The sequence below is a fragment of the Callithrix jacchus genome, chromosome 5 (genome assembly GCF_049354715.1).
Source record: "Callithrix jacchus isolate 240 chromosome 5, calJac240_pri, whole genome shotgun sequence".
Lineage (NCBI taxonomy): Eukaryota > Metazoa > Chordata > Mammalia > Primates > Cebidae > Callithrix > Callithrix jacchus.
In genome coordinates, this window is record NC_133506.1 from 96643539 (window position 1) to 96664130 (window position 20592).

Sequence of the window (20592 nt, forward strand, 5' to 3'; positions counted from 1 at the left end):
GTGCTACAACATGGTGCTGATACAGGTTTCTGCAAAAATTCTGCTTAATAGTTTCCAGCAGTTACTCTTTCCTTTTCATTTAGTCAAAAGTAGGAATTAAGGAAGTTAAATTGGAAATTAAAATCTTCCAATAAATCTAGAATTATTTGTACTATAATTTCTTCCTGCCCTGGGTTAAGAGACTACACTGTCACTGGTTCTCAGGATACTTAAGAGCAAAGATGAAAGTACCACAAGCTTATGATGCTGTACTTATCTTTGAATTTGTAGATTTCTCCTCTTCGCCATCTACAAATGGAATGTTCACCCTAACTACCAACGGGGACCTGCCCCGACCACTATTCATCCCCAACGGAATGCCAAACACTGTTGTGCCATGTGGAACTGAGAAGAACGTCACAAATGGGATGGTTAATGGTCATATGCCATCTCTTCCTGACAGCCCGTTTACAGGTTACATCATTGCAGTCCACCGAAAAATGGTTAGTTAAATGTTAGGCAACTTACTAGGTCTTGCTAGTGTCATTTGTGAAATAGCCATTTTCTGTCTTTGTGACATCATTGAATGCATTTTCTTCTCTTTTTTCTTTAATTTTTAAAAATTGAATAATTTTATAAATTTTATTTTTTTACTTTTTTTCCTGTTCTCAAAATCTATTCCTATGAATGCATTTTCAATGTATTCTACATGCTAATATAAGTGATCAGAGCCAGGATTTAGAATTACACATGATGACTAATGTATAAAATGACATTCCTCATCCATATATTAAGAGGCAACAGAATAGTCAATACATCTGAGGACTACTTACTTTAAAAATTTGTGTCTCCTGGCTGGATGCAGTGGCTCACACCAGTAATCCCAGCACTTCAGGGGGCTGAGGTAGGAGGATCACCTGAGCTCCCAAGTTCAAGGAGAGCCTGGGCAACATAGTGAGACCTCATCTCTACCATATATATATATATTTTAAACTAAGTAGGCATGATGATGTGTGCCTATAGTCTCAAGTACTCTGGAGGCTGAGACAGGAGGATCACTGGAGCCTGGGAGGTCAAAGCTGCAGTGAGCCATGCTTGCATTCCAGTCTGGGCAAGACCCTGTCTCAAAAAAAAAAAAAAAAAAACGGTCACGCGCGATGGATCACCTGAGGTTAGGAGTTTGAGACCAGCCTGGCCAACATGGTGAAACCCCATCTCTACCAAACATACAAAAATTAGCTGGGTGTGGTGGCGTGTACCTATAGTTCCAGCTACTTGGGAGGCTGAGGCAGGGGAATCACTTGAACCCAGAAGGTGGAGGTTGCAGTGAGCTGAGATCGCGCCACTGCACTCCAGCCTGAGTGATAAGGCAAGATGCTGTCTCAAAAAAAAAAAAAAATATCCTAAGCCAGACATGTTTAGGAGGATCCCTTGAGGACAGAATTTTGAAGCTGTAATATGCTATGATGCTCACACCTATGAATAACCACTGCACTCCAACCTGAGCAATAAGTGAGACCTTGTCTCTAAAAAAGTGAAAGAGAAACAAAAACAAAAACCAACACACATAAACACCATGTTTGTGTCTCCTATGTGTTTATGTACATCTTCACTGCCACATAAATGCAGATGGCTTTGGAAAAGTTTTTTGTTTGTTTTTTTCTTAGAGGACTTAAGAATGTTCTTGGGCAAAACCAAGTTGTGCATAATTCCTCTCTAGATAGACTGATATATAACTATTGCCTTAAAGGTTAAACTCTTTGATAAAAAAGAAAAAGGACGGTTTGAAAACTGTGGTCAGTGGATAATTGTTCAGTAGGTAGTTATCAGGGATAGTGGCAACTTGGTAGAGTAGAAAGAGCACTGAACTAGAAATTTAGCAACCGGTGTTTTAGTTGTAATGCTTCCACTAGATAGCTGATTGAGCTCTTTCGACTTTGGTGTCCTAATTTGATAAAGGAAAGCAGGGCTTCTAGATCATTTCTAAGATCCATCAGTTACCCCTGCCTCTATTCAAAAATCCACTCTTTTTATTTTTTATTCCCATCTAATTTATTATATTTATTGGATAAGATACTCTGTTCTCTACTCATATAAAGAGCAGATGAACCGAGCTTTGTAAGGTTCATGTTGCAAAGTCAACATAATAAAAAAGTAAGTAAATTAATTGTATAGCTGCAACAAGAGAAAATGAAATTGTAAAAAAGGCACTGTATCAGTTTCTTAGGACTGCTATAACAAATTACCATAAATTCGATGGCTTTAAACAACAGAAATGTATTATTTCACAGTCTGGAGGCCAGAAGTCTGAAACCAAGGTTTCAGTAGGGTGGGGGCTTCCTTCAAAGGTTCTAGGAGAGAATGCCTTCTTGTCTCTTCTAACCTCTGGTGGCTGCAGGCATTCTTTGACTTTTGACCACATAACTGCAAATCTCTCCCTCTTCACTTGGACTTCTCCTTCTCTCTGCCTTTCTCTGGTAAGGACACTTACCATTCAATTTAGGGCTCACTCAGATAATCCAGGATGATCTCATCTTCAATTTAATTATATCTGCAAACATCCTTTTATCAAATCAGGTCACATTTACCAGTTCAAGGGGTTAGAACATGGATATACTGTTTTAGGGGCCATCATTCAACTCACTACAGATATTATTTATCATAGTAGCAAAAAAAAAAAAATGCTGAGAAAAAATTAAGTACCTAGGAATAAACTTTAAAAGTGACACATAAGACATCTATATAGAAGATAAAATATTGATAGATATTAAAGAAGGCTTAAAATATTAGAAGGAATAAACCGTGTTTATAGATTAGAAGACTCAATATTTTAAGAAGGAGTTCTCTACAAACTAATCTACAGATGATTTAATGCACAATCCCAATAAAAATGCGAAGTCTAAGTGTGTTGGTGTGTGTGTGGTATGTGACTTGATAAGTTGATTCTCATATGTGGACATACAAAGCACAAAAAATAACCAAGATACGTTTGAAGAAGAATAAGGTATGAGGATATCATCAAGATTTATTTCATGAGATATGATACCTAAAATGCTTAACCCCTGGTGACTTGATAAATTGTTGATTTAGCTTTTTAACTACTCAGTAAACACCAAACTTCTAAGGGAATTGAATGTTCAAAGGTTCGGCAGCTTTGAGTAACCTTGAACTCCCACCAACAATTCCATTATACTAAATGTTTATTAAGCAGCCATTCAGGACAATTCTGAGCAGTAGCTCTGTATTATGGAATATCATTAAAATCTCTTTAACGTACTCAAAGCAAATTTTTAAATTTTTTACCTCATTTTTATCCTATCCTGTATTAAAAAAAAAAAAAGATTAAAGTCACTTAACTGATTTTAGGAAGGTAGATAAGCTTGTTAGAAAATTGAATTACTAGGTTTCACAGGTCTCCAAAACTTTAGGAATTACTGCCCCAACAACCACTATCAACAGCTTATCCCTGGAAAACTACAGTTGAGAGAGCCTTTTTTTAAAAACTGTCATCTTTTCATTTCTTTTTCTTTTTTGAGAAAAGATCTCAGTCTGTCTTCCAGGCTGGAGTGCAGTGATGCAGTCACAGCTCACTGCACCCTCAACTTGCCAGATTCAAGCAATCCTCCCACCTCAGCATCCTGAATAGTTGGGACTACAGATGCATGCCACCATGCTTGGCTAATTTTATTGATTGATTGATTTGAGATGGGGTCTCCTTGGTTGCCCAGGCTGATCTCAAACTCCTGATCTCAAACTCCTCCTCCTGTCTCAGCCTTCCAAAGTGCTGGGATTACAGGCATGAGCCATCACACCTGGCTTACTAGCATATTTTCTGGTGAAAGAAGGAGTCTTAATTGTTTCAAAGCCTTGAGCTATGAAACTATTACCAGTTTTTACATATGATTCAGTATATGTGAGATATGTTTATCAGAGAAAACTGTGGTTTGAAAATATTAATTGCTGAAACCCAAGTTTGATAGAATAGGTGACAACTCTAAAATTGGCAATACCCCAGCCCTTTTAATGACTCTACTGTAACCATTCTCTTTGTGTCAATAAAGATGGTTTTATAAATATAGAGAAGAATGTGACTAAATTGAAAATGGTGATAATGCCTGTTATTGGCAGGGCTAGAAGAACAAAAGGGAGGAATCAGAGCCTGTCTTCTCAACTCTCTCTTCTCTTGTTTGTTCATATAGATGAGGACAGAACTGTATTTCCTGTCATCTCAGAAGAATCGCCCCAGCCTCTTTGGAATGCCATTGATTGTTCCATGTACTGTGCATACCCGAAAGAAAGACCTGTATGATGCGGTTTGGATTCAAGTATCCCGGTTAGCCAGCCCACTCCCACCTCAGGAAGCTAGTAATCATGCCCAGGATTGGTGAGTTCAGGGGATCCATTTAAACTTGTGGTTTCCAAACTCTAGAAAAATAATTTCTGTGTGATTGATAGGACCCATCCTATGTCAAGTTAATCACTCATGGAGAACCACTCAGAAAGCATACACTTCAACCATTTGGTTTGATATTTGGAGTAGGAGAGACTACACAGCTTCCTTTTGTCAGACATTCTCATGTCTAATAATTCTTCCATTCTCTAATCTCTTACCTGAATTCGTACTGCTAATGCTTCAAATAATATCCTTGCAAAAATAGAGAGTATGAATTCACCAGGAAATTTGTATAATCTCAGTCCTCTGAAATTCAGAATAAGAGTGACTGTATATCTATTCACGAACTCTGAAAAGTCTCATGATTTGGGAGGCTTTTTTCTTTTTTTGTTTTTTCCCCATACCATGTTATTTTAACGTAGAGTAATTTTATAAATCTAGATAAAAATAATAAACATTTTCTGTTTTCTTTCTGTTTCTCCTACCACTATTCTGTTTGATTAGTAAATGCATTTACTTTAAATAATTTTTGGGATTGTGTGTCTTATTTTCATCTCAATCAAATTGTAGATCATTTTCTTTGTTTTTTGAGATGGAGTTTTGCTCTTGTTGTCCAGGCTGGAGTGCAATGGTGCCATCTTGACTCACTGCAACCTCTGCCTCCTGGGTTCAAGCGATTCTCCTGCCTCAGCTTCCCAAGTAGCTGGGATTATAGGTGCCTGCCACCATGCCTGGCTAATTTTTGTATTTTTAGGAGAGACAGGGTTTTACCATGTTGACCAGGCTGGTCTCGAACTCCTGATCTCAAGTGATCTGCCTGCCTCAGCCTCCCAAAGTACTGAGATTACAGGCATGAGCCACCATGCCTGGCCAAAATAAATTATTTAAATAAATAATTATTTAAAGTTTTATTTTGCTGTTTGTTTTTTTGAGACAGAATCTTGCTTTGTTGCCAGGCTGGAGTGCAGTGGCATGATCTCAGTTCACTGCAATCTCCGCCTCCTGGGTTCAAGCAATTCTTGTGCCTCAGCCTCCCAAGTAGCTGGGATTAGAGGCACATGCCCCACCACACCCAGCTGATTTTTGTATTTTTAGTAGAGACAAGGTTTCACCATGTTGGCCAGGATAGTCTCAATCTCCTGACCTCGTGATCCTCCCATCTTAGCCTCCCAAAGTGCTGGGATTATAGGCGTGAGCCACTCACTGTACCAGGTCTAACGTATTTTAAGATTTAAATAAATATTAAAGGAAAACTGCAAATAATAAACAGTTTTTTGATGAATGTTGTGTTTAGTAAAGATAAAAGTTGGACAAGATTAATATTGAAGTGAAATGATTGAATTAAAGGACTTCTAGACGCGGGCTTTTCCCAGGACTTGCTAATGAATTGGATGTGGAGTATAGGGAAAGAGGAATCCAGGCTGGCTTTTTACCCTGAACAATTGTTCATGAATGGTGGTACCATTTAATGGAAAAAGGAAAACTGAAGAAGGAGAAGGTTTTAGTAAGAAATTACAGGAAGTTAAATTCAAGATGTCTATTATATATTCAAGTGAGAGATTCACTCGAATGTCCTTTGCTGGAGATGTAAATATAGATGTCATCAACAAATAGTGGTATTTAAAGCCCTGAGACTAGATGATTAACATTTAAAGAGTGAGAATTAAATAGAGAAGATTCTCATGATGTATACATGTACTCTGAATTTAGTTCGTAATGCATTCCAACATTTAGAGATTGAAAAGGGGAAAAGAAGCATCAAGAGAGATTGAGGCTGGGTGTGGTGGCTCATGCCTGTAATCCCAGCACTTTGGAGGCCGAGGTGGGGGAGGATCACTTGAGGCCGGAAGTTCAAGACTAACCTGGCCAACATGGCGAAACCCCGTCTCTACTAAACATACAAAAATTACCCAGACATGGTGGCACTTGCCTGTAATTCCAGCTACTTGGGTGGCTGAGGCATGAGAATCATTTAAACCTTGGAGGTTACAGTGAGCTGAGATCGCATCACTGCACTCCAGCCTGGGCAACAGAGCAAGACTCTGTCTCAAAAAAAAAAGAGAGAAAGAGATTGAGAAGGAGCAGCCAGTAATGTAAGAAAACCGGGAGTTAAGTGAAGGAATTATTTCAAGAAAGGAGTGATAGTTGTTTCAAATGCTACAGAGGACTGGGAATTGCCCGCTGGATTTGATAAAATGGTCTTTGGTGATCTTTGTGAAAGCTTTCTAGTATGGATAAAGGAATAGCGATTGGATTGGTTTAAAGAGAGAATGGTCCTTCGGACATTAAAAAAGATAGCCAGGCATGGTAGCTCTGACCTGATTCTAGTAGGGCTTGATAAAATTATGGATGAAATAAGAGTGGCCAGGAATGGATGATTATTATAGTCGGGTAATGAATACATAGGAGTTCATTATGTAGTTCTTGACTTTTTGAGTGTTTATGTCAATAAATTTGAAATTTTAGATTAAATGGGCAAAATCTTGGAATTAAGGGTCTATGTAGAAGAGTGATTATTTTTAGGGACAGTGGGTAAAGAGACAAGTGATTTTAGGGCAGCAATTGGAGGTTTCTCTTGGGTCAAAGAATCATTAGAATAGGGATATTTGAATAAGTAAGTGATCCAGCAAGATAGGAGATGGTGGTTGCAAAGTAGGATACTTGGAATTAAGATTTTGGAGGTAGAAAAGTTTGTATTCATAAGGTCTAGAATATGACAGTTAGAGAGATTTTTTTCCTATGGGGTAGAGGAAGTTATTGTTGGAAGAAAGAAGATCAAGTTATTGTTGGATTAATTGCATTGATGTTGATGTCACCAAGAATAGTAACAGGAGAAGTGGTGCAGAGAAAAACAGTGAACTGAGTGCTCATGCCTATAATCCCAGCACTTTGGGAGGCTGAGACAGATGAATCACAAGGTCAGGAGTTCAGGACCAGCCTGGCCAACATGGTGAAACCCCATCTCTACTGAAAATACAAAACAAAAAAATTAGCTGTACATGGTGGCACATGCCTCTAATCCCAGCTACTTGAGTGGCTGAGGCAGGAGAATCGCTTGAACCCAGGAGGTGGAGGTTACAGTGAGCTGAGATCATGCCACTGCACTCCAGCCCAGGTGACAGTTTGAGACTCCATCTCAAAAAAAAAAAGGAGAAATGCACCTTCCAAGGAGGAATAGCAGGTGGCATAATTCAGTAGCACATGCTACAAGAAGCTGAAATGTTTTAGAAAAGGAAAGAAGATGAAATCCTGTATGGCATAAGAGTAAGGAAGAGATCTATTTTACCTCTGGGTTCTGGAATGTATGAGAATAAAAAGTACAAGGGGTAGGGTATGGTGGCTCATGCCTGTAATCCCAGCACTTTAAGAGGCTGAGGCAGGAGGATCACTTGAGGCTAGGAGTTCAAGACCAGCCTGGAGAACATGGCAAAACGCTGTCTTCACAAAAAAGTGTAAAAATTAGCCAGGTATAGTGGTGCGTGCCTGTAATCCTAGCTACTTGGGAGACTGAGGTGGGAGGATCACCTGAGCCCAGGAAGGTGGAGGCTGCTAGGAGCCATTATTGCACCATTGCACTCCAGCCTGGGCAACAGAGTAATACCTTCTCAAAAAAAAAAAAAAATAGAAAAAGTCTGCAGGGGAAGAAGGATTCTCAAGAAAGCCAGGCTTCATTCAGTTAGAGCAAAAAGGTAAAAGAAATTTTCAGAAGAGAAGTGCTACACAGCTTTCTATGAGAGTGCTCTTGATTGTTTTATCCCTTTATCTTTCTTTTGATTCCTCACTTGTTGCTGGCCTGATTTGGACAGTACAGGCTATCAGTATTCATTCCCTGGATGAGTTTTGCAGAAAGATGGGAACTCCTGTGCCAGGTGTGATTCTAACTTTTGCCCTTAACAGTGTCTCTTTTTTTTTTTTTTTTTAAACAATGCCTCTTTGTCATGGTTTCATTACTTTCAGTAGCCCATGTAATAACCGCTAATAGTTTCCAGATGAGCTGTAAAATATGCCACTCCTATGTTATTTCCTTGAATTGCTTCTTTCTCCCCTACCTCCAGTTTTATTGACTATAATTGACAAGTCGGAATTGTATATACATCTAAGGTATACAACTTACGTTTTGAAAATACATATAAATTGTTGCATTGCTTCTTGTTAGGGCAAACATAAGTACATTTTTTTAAAAGTTGGAAAACTCACAGGGCCATCTTGGCATAATCATTGGCAGTTAAAAGAAGTTACTCCAGAAATGGTGTGTAGCTTATAACTCTGAGTAGTTAAGGCGGTACTTAGCATGAACCGTATCAGTGATCCTGATTAAAGAAGATTTCTAAATATACAGCTTTCTGCAGTGTGTCAGTGTTCTTGTCATGGAAAGATCTAATTATTTTAGCTTAATGTGAATTAAATCCTCTGATAGAATTGGGGCTGAAGGATAATTGGTATTTGATTTCATGATTAGCTTATCTTGTTAAATTTTCGTGGGCCACATGGACTCTCTTAGAGACATCTGGCAGTCATATGTCTACCCTTCTGTAAGCCCAGATACAGCATGGGAAACCAGAGTGTGTTTGGTACAGGGCTGCAGCTAATGGATTAGGGCAAGTAACACTGAGCTGTCAACATGAGCATACTGCTGTGGCAAATGCCCCTTCCTGGGATTATTTCAAGAGAAGATGAGAAGGAGGTAGACCTCGAACTAGAAATGCTTCTTAAAACTCTTTATCTTCTCTTCTGTTTCAGTGATGACAGTATGGGCTATCAGTATCCATTTACTCTACGAGTCGTGCAGAAAGATGGGAACTCCTGTGCTTGGTGCCCATGGTATAGGTAAAGTGATCTGCAAAATAATTATTTTAGTAGAATTTCAGCTTTAGATATTATACCATTTTCATAAGATTTCCAGTTTTGAGAAGTAATATGTGAATAATGAGAAACTTAAACTTAAGTAATGTGGCCGGGTGAGGTGGCTCACACCTGTAATCCCAGCACTTTGGGAGGCCAAGGTGAGTGGATCACCTGAGGTCAGGAGTTTGAGACCAGCCTGACTAACATGGTGAAACTCTGTCTCTATTAAAAACATAAAAATTAGCTAGGCGTAGTGATGCATGCTTGTAATCTCAGCTACTTGGGAGGCTGAGGCAGGAGAATCGCTTGAACCCAGGAAGCAAATGTTGCAATGAGCTGAGGTCACACCACTGCACTATAGTCTGGGTAACAAGAACGAAACTCTAGCTAAAAAAAAAAAGTTCATTTTTACTTCCCTTTGAGATTAATAGCTAAGTTTTACTTTTGAGACTTAGCTGGTTTTGTAAACTCTACAGTCCATACTAAATGCATAGCTTGTGATAAACATTTATTATTCTATAACTTCTCCTCTCCTCTCTTTTTTGAGATGGAGACTTGCTCTGTTGCCCAGGCTCGGGTGCAGTGGTACCATCTCGGCTCACTGCAACCTCTGCCTCCCAGGTTCAAGCAGTTCTCCTGCCTCAGCCTCCTGAGTAGCTGGGATTATGGTCATGTGCCACTGACCCAGCTAATTTTTGTATTTTTAGAAGAAATGGGGTTTTGCCTTGTTTGCCAGGCTGGTCTCTCCTTAAATATAAATAAGTTTGCTAGTTCTGAGCACAATAGAATATAATCTTTACTGGACCTTGCTGGAAGTCTGTTCTTGGTTTTTTAAAGAGTTATGGAGATTGATTGGCCATTGCTGTTATAGCAGGGACATTGCCTGATAATGCTAAAGTCCACTTTAGCATTTAGAACTGCAATAGATTTAGCAAACTGAGTCTAAAATAGGCAGTAGAACCTTGACTTTATTATATCCTCCTCCCCTACCTCATCTCCCACCCCACCCCTGCAACTCTATAAACTTTTTTTTTTTCTGGAGACGGATTCTCACTGTCACCCAGGCTGGAGGGCTGTGGTGTGATCTCGATTCAGTGCAACCTCCACCTCCCAGGTTCAAGCGATACTCCTGCCTCAGCCTCCCAAGTAGTTGGGATTGCAGGTTCCTGCCACCATGCCCAGCTAATTTTTGTATTTTTAGTAGAGACAGGTTTCACCATGTTGGTCAGGCTGGTCTTGAACTCCTGACCTCTAGTGATCCACCTGCCTCGGCCCCCCAAAGTGCTGGGTTTATAGGCATGAGCCACCATGCCCAGTCTCTATAAACTTTTTAATGCATTTATTTAACGTGCCATTTTGCAAATAAGGAGCTAGGTTTTATACCAGATAAATTGTCCTACCTCAGAGCTTTAAATAACTGAATTTGGAATGTCTTGACTGCTGTAGTATTTCAAATAGCCAATTCCCGTGTCATTTATTTGCCATAAAGTTCACATCTTCCTGAATATTAACAGTCAGTTATCAAGTACTTTGTAAAACTAAAGAATTGGAAAGTGAAAAGCATGATTCCCTGAAATGATAATAACTATTAATAAGTATCCCTGCATTTATCAGAGTCTGAAGTTAGAAACCCATGACAAATTGTGAGGCCCAGGAGGAAAATAGAAAAGTAGGAAGGGAGAATATTTTTTATTAAAAAAATTTAGATTCCTTCATAATTATTTCTTCCTCTGTGGATCTTTTCTCCCTTTTTAGATTTTGCAGAGGCTGTAAAATTGATTGTGGGGAAGACAGAGCCTTCATTGGAAATGCCTATATTGCTGTGGATTGGGACCCCACAGCCCTTCACCTTCGCTATCAAACGTCCCAGGAAAGGGTAAGTATTTAGAGCCACCATAAAATGGTGGTTTTTATATTGGAAATTTCCCCCAGTTTAACTACTATGCTATTTCTGATTTAGACAGTTTTAAAACAACCAGAAAAACGTTCATTGGCGTACTCTGTCACCTAACATATTGACATGTTTGCTTGGGCTTTTTCATTTTCCAACTTCTAGAGTTCATTGTATTGGGGCATTGTCTTTGTCATTTTGTGTTGCTGAAACAGAGTACCTGAGGCTGGTAACTTATAAAGAAAAAAGGTTTATTTTATTTACCATTTGGCAGACTGGAAAGTTCAAGGACATGGCCCTGGCTTCTGGCAAAGCCTTCTGTGCTACATCATAACATGGCAGAGAAGATCAAAGGGGAACAGACACAGGCAAGAGGGAGGACCAAATAGGAGGAAGATCCTCGCTTTCTAAGAGCTCACTCTTTTGGGAACTAAGTTCTCCGAAGGAGAACTCACTGCTAAGAATGGCACCAAACCATTTATGAGGATTTCACCCCCATGACCCAAACCCCTCCCACTAGGCCTCGCCTTTTAACAATGCCACATTGAAGATCACATTTCTTTCTTTCTTTTTTTTTTTTTTTTGAGAGAAGGAAAGAGAAAAAAAAATAAGTAAAGGAGAGAAAGAAAGAGGGAGAGTAAATGGAAATATTGCTTTATTTTGAAAAAAATTGGGTATTGATGGCCAATCAATGTTTCATTTAAGCTTATGGGTAGGTGTGATGTGGTATTGACAAGAATGTATATTTTGTGTATTTGAAGTGGAGAGCTCTATAAATATTTATTAAGTTTACTTGTTCTGGATCTGAGTTCGAGTCCTTGATATCCTTATTAATTTTCTGTCTCATTGAATCTAAGTCTCGTATCTGGGTGTTAGGATCGTTAGCTCTTGTTGTTGCATTGATCCTTTTACCACTATATCTTTGTTGCTTTAAAATCTATTTTATCCGATACGAGAATTACAACTCCTGCTTTTTATTTATTTGTTATTTATTTTTGCTCTCCATTTGGTTGGTAAATCTTTCTCCATCCCTTTGTTTTGAGTCTTTGTGTATCCTTGCATGTCAAACAGGTCTGGATGTAACATGCCGTTGGGTTTTGGCTGTGTCTTTTGATTGGGGGATTTAGTCAATTTAAATTTAGGGTTACTGCCATTTGATGTTGACTGGCTGTTTTATCCATTCATTGGTGTAAATTCTTCTTTATGTTGGTGCTCTTTACTTTTTGGTGTATTTTTCGAAAGGCTAATACTGGTTGTTTCTTTCTGTGTGTAATGCTTCTTTCAGAAGCTCTTGTAAAGCAGGCCTGGTGGTAATAAAATCTCTGAGTACTTGCTTGTTCATAAAAGATTTTATTTTTCCTTCAGTTGTGAAGCTTAGTTTGGCTGGATATGAAATTCTGGGCTGAAGGTTCTGTTCTTTGAGGATGTTGAATATTGGCCCCCACTCTCTTCTGGCCTGTAGAGTTTCTGCTGAGAGATCTGCTGTAAGTCTGATAGGCTTGCCTTTGTGGGTAACCTGACCTTTCTCTCTGGCTGCCCTTAGTATTTTTTCCTTTGTTTCAACCCTGGTGAATCTAACGATTATGTGCCTTGGGGTTGCTCTTCTTGAGGAATATCTTTGTGGTGTTCTCTGTATTACCTGGGGTTGAATGTTGACCTGCTTTGCTAGTTTAGGAAAATTTTCCTGAATAATATCCTGAAGGGTATTTTCCAGCTTGGATTCATTCTCTCCGTCGCATTCAGGTACACCTATCAAACGTAAATTTGGTCTTTTCACATAGTCCCACATTTCTTGGAGACTTTGCTCATTCCTTTTTATCCTTTTTTCTCTAATCTTTTCTTCACGTTTTATTTCATTAAGTTGGACTTTGACCTCTGATATCCCTTCTTCTGCTTGAACAATTCAAGTGTTTAAACCTGTGCATACTTCTCGGAGTTCCTGTATTGTATTCTTCAGTTCCATTAATTCACTCATACTCCTCTCTAAGTTGTCTATTCTCAATAGGATTTCATCAAACCTTTTTTCAAAGTTCCTGGTTTCTTTACGTTGGGCTACAACATGTTCTTTTAACTCACCGAAGTTTATTATTATCCATTCCTTGAAGAGTGATTCTGTCATCAGGATGCGCTCCTTCTCCATCAAGCCTTGTTCCATTGTTGATGTGGAACTGTGATCATCTTTAGAGGGAGAGGCGTTCTGACTTTGAGTATTCTCAGCCTTTTTACGCTGGTTTCTTCCCATCATTGTAAATTTATCCTCCTGTCGTCTTTGAAATTACCAACTTTCAGATTAGGTCTCTTGAGTGGACGTCCAGGTTGTTAGTTCCCAGGGCCAGAGCAGCGGCGTTAAAACTGATGATGCTTTTCTGCCCAGGATTCTCCTGTCTGGCTTCCTTCTTGTGTCCGTAGTAGGCGACTCTGCCTTCCCGGGGCTCCAAACCTCAGTCAGAAGGGGAACCGGTCCCGTTTACTCTGCGCCAAGCGCTGCCGCGCCGACGTGCCGTCACAGCTGCTGCGCCGGGCTCTGGTGTCCTTCTGGGGACCTGTGCAGGTCCTCCGAACCTGTTTACTCTGCTCAGAGAGCTGCCGCGCCGAGGTGCCGGCGGAACCGCTGTGCCAGCCACGAGAGTCGCGCTGGCCACCCGTGTGTTTCCTCCACTGGGGGATCTTCTGCTCCGTGAGCGACCAGAATTTGTCTGAAAGTGTGGCGTCCTCTAGTTCTTCGCGCCTTCCCTGAGAGCTGCAATCCTGGGATGTTAGCGATCGGCCATCTTGGATCGTTCCTGAAAATCACATTTCAACATCAGTTTTGGTGGGGACAAATAACCCATATCCAAACTATTGCAGGCATTAAATTTCAAAAATATTTATAAGTGAACCTTGAAACAAAACTGTATCTGGCCATGACATGTCAATAAGCATCTCTCTGTTAAATATTATTGAAGTTGCAGCATTTGGTAACCACAATTACTTAGCTCAGATGCGTCCCAGGGCTATAGCTGCTACCTTTAATAGGCTTAGTGATAAGAAAATTTAGAGAATGGATTGAAATATTTTAATTTTGGATACCTTGAGAGCACAACTCAATGGCCACTCTTCATTCTTCACATCCTTCTATTGTCACTCTCTGGCCAGAGCAATTTTTAGATTTTTAAAAATATTACGGGGCTGTCTGTGGACCCTGCCGGGTGCAGGGGTAGCAGAAGGCAAAAAGAAAAAAAAATGTTGCTGCAGAAAGAATTTTAACTCCATACGTAAAAATGTTTGCCTCAGGCAGTTTTTAACCAACCAAATATTATTTGAAGGCTAAAGACATTAAGAATCTGATAGAGAGGTAAAAGCAATGGAGTAAAAGGAGTTTATTAAGCCACATGAGGAATTGTAGTGGTTTTTGCATTTTTATGGCTCTTGATTCTTGATTAGTTGGAAATTTCCTGCATGATTTCTTTTTTCTTTTCTTTTCTTTTTTCTTTTCTTTTCTTTCTTTCTTTCTTTCTCTTCCTTCCTTCCTTCCTTCCTTCCTTCCTTCCTTCCTTCCTTCCCTCCCTCCCTCCCTCCCTCCCTCCCTTCCTTCCTTCCTTTTCTTTCTCTCTCTCTCTTTCTTTCTTTCCTTTCTTTCTTTCTTTCGAGACAGAGTCTTGCTCTGTCACCCAGGCTGGAGTGCAGTGGCGCACTTTATAGTGGTTGCTTTTGTATTAAGATCTTGGCTCACTGCAACCTCTACCTCCCAGGTTCAAGCGATTCTCCTGCCTCAGCCTCCTGAGTAGCTGAGACTACAGACATGTGCCACCACGCCTGGCTAATTTTTTGTATTTTTAGTAGAGACAGGGTTTCACCATGTTAGTCAGGATGGTCTTGACCTCCTGACCTCGTGATCTGTTCACCTTGGCCTCCTAAAGTGCTGGGATTACAGGCATGAGCCACCGCGCCAAGCCCACTGTTCCTTAAAGCATTCCCTTTGGATAAGTTAGTAATGGTAATTGACTTTATTGTCTTGTTATGCTATTGAGGACTGGGGAAACTTCCAATTCTAGACCTAGTGTCCTGTTTAGATCCCAAAATATGCCCCCATACACCAAGGCTCTTGGGAGCCCTTTCTAGCCAGGAATGAGTATAATTTGTGGATACTTGTCAAATGAAAGATCACTGGGCTAAAGCTAGAGAAACTGATGTTCTAGATCACGGTCACTAGCAAGGTAATTCAGTAAACTCAGTCATACTTCCTTTGAGGAGGGAAAATGTTCACAGTTGATAGATTCATAAATCTTTGTCAGCACAAAATCTGATAGGACATTATTCTGACAAGGCATTACTGTCAATGATGATAAATTATTTGGCTCTATAAATCTCTTCCCCTTTTTAACAAGTTCAGTGGGCAATCTGAAAAGCTCTGGAGGACATCCTGCTTATAGGCAACAGGGTCTGCGTGACCTGTTAAATCTTACCATACGTCCACTTTCAGTGATGCACTTAGGATACCATGGAAACAAAGGGCTATCGAGGTATCTTGCCTTGCTAGGGAATGGGGCCGTATGACTATTTTGGCTCCCCTACATATAGGGTTTCTGCATGTGCTTAGACACATAGACAAAGGAGATACCTTGGTTCAAACTGAGATTATTGCCTATATGCTTTACATTTTTTTATTCCAGTGATTTCCCTTTTAGGAATGTATCTTAGGGAAGTAGAATACAATTACTCCATAATTTGCAGGCAGATATCATCATAGCATTTTTTAGGATAGTAAACAGTTATAAACAACTTATATTTGTCTCACGTTAGAGGAATGATTACATAAAGCGTGGTGTATTCATTGGATAAAATATAATGCAGTTGTTGAAAATGATTGCCAGGAGTTTTTGCTAACATTTATGGGAAGATGCTTATGATATTATGTGAAAAATTTTTTAAAAAACAAGATATAAAGTTGCATATACTGGAAATAATACCTTCAATATTGAAAAAGTTTCTATTTAGGAAAAACAATAGAAGAAAATCTGCCAATATTTTGACAGTGGTTGCCTTTGTATTAAGAATATAAAAGGATTATCTGCCTTTTTACATTTTTCTCTGCTTTCCAAAATTTCCTCATGAATATTGTACTGGTAATCAGAAAAAAAAATAAAGGGCAATCACTCTTATCGTTTACATTTCTCTCCTGTTTGGACCTCAGACTTCTCAGTAGAAAATTAAACTAGATACCAGCCTGGGCAATATAATGACACCCTGTCTTTACAAAAAATGCACAAATTAGCCAGGTGTGTTGGTGTATACCTGTAGTCCCATCTATCTGGGAGGCTGAGGTTGGAGGATTGCTTGAGCCCAAGATGTCAAGGCTGCAGTGAGCTGTGATCTCCCCACTGCACTCCAGCCTGGGCAACAGAGCAAGACGCTATCTCAAAAAAAGAAGAAAGTTAAACTAGATAAATTTTAGGCCTCTCTCTTTTTTTAATAGTCTTATAAATATATGAAAGATATTATTTCATTTCCTGTGTTTTATGTTGAAGATGAGCTTTAAAGCAATTTTGAAAAAAGAAGAGGGTGCCTGTAAGTCATTTATAGACTATTTAAACAATAGAGGATCTGAGCCTAGATCCCAAGAGGTAAAGGGAATCTTTATCACTTTAGGAAATTTTATTGATAAATATAAATTATTGTCAGTCTACTTCACAATTATTTTGTATCAGCCTTGTTTCCTCCCTGTCTTCATCTAGCACTGTAGCCTGCATTCCACAGAAAATATGGCCAATAAAAATGAACATTCTTTACTAGCTTGCTATAATTTGTAGTTGGCCATAAAGTATTCCTGGTAGAGATAATAGGATAATATTTAACTGGCTATGAGAAAAGAAACACTGCTGTATTTGATTCACCCCTTTTTCTGCTCATTCCAACATGCAGCATATTTCCTTTTGAAGCAGGTCAGTTTTTTCTTTGAGTGACCAGTTCAAAAGATGATGACAGTTAATATCTTGTTACTACAGAATTTGTATTAAAAAAAGAAGTCTATAACCCAAATCTAAGCTAGATTTCCTTTTCTAAAAATAGAATTTCCCTCTAAGTTCCCCTTTTTAAATGAGTTCTTTAGACTGGATAGTTATGCAGTACTAAAACCTTTAATTGCACAATCAAACCCAACCTTGCTAATTTAGTTTATAGCAGCACTTGACAGCCTCCTGACTCAACCATCCTGTCCTATAGGGAAAAAGTCTCAGCTGAAACCCGTTCTAAACTGAATGTCCTGCTCAGTGCCAATTTGTATTCCAGGCAGCCTAATGTTCCCATCATGAGTTTTAGGAAGGGAAATTCATGGAGGGATTTGCCTCAGAAGAACCCATTCACCTCTGGAAGGGGGGAGCAATAAATAGTGTGTGTGATGGACATATGCGACCCTTGCCACAGAGAGGCAGTCAGTGTGGGGCCTTGTGGTCTGGGCTCAGCTTTGGGACACAAATATCTATTGTGTGAACTCTCATGGTAGCATTCATAACCCTGATGCCTCACCCACTTTCCCATATATGATAAAGACAAACAGAAGGATCCCAGCTGTTTGGTTCTTGATTGTTTGTCAGGTAGCAACCAGGAATGGGAGAGGGGAAAATTCTTTTCTGTTGTACTCTACATCCTTCCTTCTCTCCTTCCTCTTCATTCTACACCACCCCCAACATACATCCCTGAGCCCCACCCATTCTTTGCTCTCTCTCCTTTCTTGTGCTTAACTCCTTCTTGCTCTACAGCCTAACATGCTGATTAACAGGACCCCAAAGGTTTAGGTGGGTATTAGGGGCCTTCTCAACAAAAGCAGCACACTCTTTTGAGCTTACTCTTCCTTTTGTTGCCATCTCAGATAAAAAGGCCCCACTAGGGAGGAGACATAATTATAGAGTATTCTGATAACTCTGTGTTACATGGTATCAGATGCAAATGAGTTGTACCCTATAGGGTTTCATCATCTGCTGTGTTGTCATCTCATGGTGAGCTTTTCTGTGCCCTTATTTCATCCAGATCTGGCTTCTGCATTTCATGTTATTTCTCCTAGCTTCTGTAAAGTCTGCAGCATGCTAATAATGCTCTGGCTTTCTGATTAAAAATAAATGGCTCACTGTCAGCATCCTGGTGGCTTGAAGGCCAGCTCACATATAATCCCTTATAGGATTCCAAAATGGTTAAATAAATACAATTCTTTGTTTTTGTTTTTGTCATTTTGAAGCATTCAAAAATGTTTCAAGAAAAGCTATGGTCATATAAATAGAAATTTTATCCAGAATATTACTGATGTGAGACTTGTGAATAAATGTGTAGGTAGTTTTTGAGTCTGTATTTGCTCAGACTCTAGGGTGGGTTGTGTTTTCTTCTCCTTTTTTTTTTTTTTGAGATGGAGTTTCGCTCTTGTTACCCAGGCTGGAGTGCAATGGCGCAATCTCAGCTCACCGCAACCTCCACCTCCTGGGTTCAGGCAATTCTCCTGCCTCAGCCTCCTGAGTAGCTGGAATTACAGGCACATGCCACCTTTTAGTAGAGATAGGGTTTCACCATGTTGACCAAGATGGTCTCAATCTCTTGACCTCGTGATCCACCCGCCTCGGCCTCCCAAAGTGCTGGGATTATATGCTTGAGCCACTGTACCTGGCTTCTTTTCCTTTTTTTTGAGACAAAGTCTCTCTCTGTCATATGGGCTAGAGTGCAGTGGCATAATCACGGCTCACTGCAACCTCTACCTCCCAGGCTCAAGCAATCCTCCTGAGTAGCTGGAACTACAGATATGTGCCACAACACCCAGCTTATTTTTTAATTTTTCTTTTACAGAGATAGGATCTATGTTGGCTAGGCTGGTTTCGAACTCCTGGACTCAAGCAATCGTCCCACTTTGGCCTCCTAAAGTGCTGGGATTACAGGCATGAGCTACCATACCCAGCCAGTTGTATTTTCTTTTTCCTTATATAGAGTAAGATGAGGGTGAGTGACCAAGAGGACGATGCATAGCTAACTGGATCACCACTTCAAATGCCTTCCCACACCCCCCTTTCCTCCTGTTCTCTCTTCCTGCAGGTCGTAGATGAGCATGAGAGTGTGGAGCAGAGTCGGAGAGCACAAGCCGAGCCCATCAACCTAGACAGCTGTCTCCGTGCTTTCACTAATGAGGAAGAACTAGGGGAAAATGAAATGTACTACTGTTCCAAGTGTAAGACCCACTGCTTGGCAACCAAGAAGCTGGATCTCTGGAGGCTTCCACCCATCCTGGTATGTTACAATCTGCCTCTGAAAGAGCAGGAATCTAGCATACAAGGAAGAAGATATAAACCAACAAGAGGTTTTGTTTTTTGGGTTTTTTTTTTTGAGACGGAGTCTTGCTCTATCCCTAGACTGGAGTGCAGTGGTATGATCCCAGCTCACTGCAACCTCTGACTCCCTGGTTCAAGCAATTCGCCTGCCTCAGCCTCTCAAGTAGCTGGGATTACAGGCATGCACTACCATGCCTGGCTAATTTTTGTATTTTTAGTAGAGATGGGGTTTCACCATGTTGGCCAGGCTGGTCTCGAACTCCTGAACTCATGGTCTGCCCTCCTCGGCCTCCCAGAGTGCTGGGATTACAGGCGTGAGCCACCATGTCCAGCTGATTTTGTTATTTTTGAGAATAAGACCCTTCCTGCTGCGGTGTTTAAACCACTTTCTGTACAAGGTTTTTATGTTGAATACAGAGATGAATCTTTCTACAAATGTTTGGTAATTCCTTTTCCTAAAGAGCATGTAACCTAGAAGAAGAGAGTAGACCAGTAACTGCAATTCAGTGCAATATGAGAATTGCCACAAGGGGTCCAATGTGGTGAATGTAAACTTCAGAAGAAGGTGAACTTCTGGGTCTGTGGAGAGAGGAAGCTTAGGCTAGCCCTTTGTGGACTCTAGAAGAGCAACTGAGCCCGGAGCCAGCACCCACTGCGCATAGTCATGTGGCTGTGGCACCCAGCTGAGTTGAGTGTGTGTACACAAGCATACCAGTGCCCTGGGGCCTGTGAAGAGGCCTTTATGAAAACCATATTTTTGAAGTATTTAAAGAATAATGAAGGGTTTCTGTTATATATTCCCAAATATTCACATGTATTAGACCTGTTTTTTCCATGTAAATTTTGTATCTTCAGAACCCTTTAATACAGATGTTTTCTAACTTCTCCAGATAATTCATCTTAAGCGATTTCAATTTGTAAATGGTCGATGGATAAAATCACAGAAAATTGTCAAATTTCCTCGGGAAAGTTTTGACCCGAGTGCCTTTTTGGTACCAAGAGATCCAGCTCTCTGCCAGCGTAAACCACTCACACCCCAGGGGGATGAGCTTTCTGAGACCAGGGTTCTGGCAAGAGAGGTGAAGAAAGTGGATGCGCAGAGTTCAGCTGGGGAAGAGGACGTGCTCCTGAGCAAAAGCCCATCCTCACTCAGCGCCAACATTATCAGCAGCCCAAAAGGTGAGACCTGGGGCCTATGCAGG

General features: G+C 40.2%; 1 protein-coding gene across 7 annotated transcripts in view; it reads left to right on the forward strand.

The window, feature by feature from the left end:
• USP32 (ubiquitin specific peptidase 32) overlaps nt 1-20592 on the forward strand; it is a 248828-nt gene that overhangs the window by 218708 nt on the left and 9528 nt on the right. For all 7 annotated transcript variants that reach the window (XM_035300720.3, XM_035300721.3, XM_008996980.5 and 4 more), the window contains 6 exons: nt 271-482; nt 4179-4363; nt 9113-9199; nt 10973-11093; nt 19158-19349; nt 20281-20569. In XM_035300720.3, coding sequence (XP_035156611.2) covers nt 271-482; nt 4179-4363; nt 9113-9199; nt 10973-11093; nt 19158-19349; nt 20281-20569 — 1086 coding nt within the window. The remainder of the gene's footprint in view (nt 1-270; nt 483-4178; nt 4364-9112; nt 9200-10972; nt 11094-19157; nt 19350-20280; nt 20570-20592) is intronic.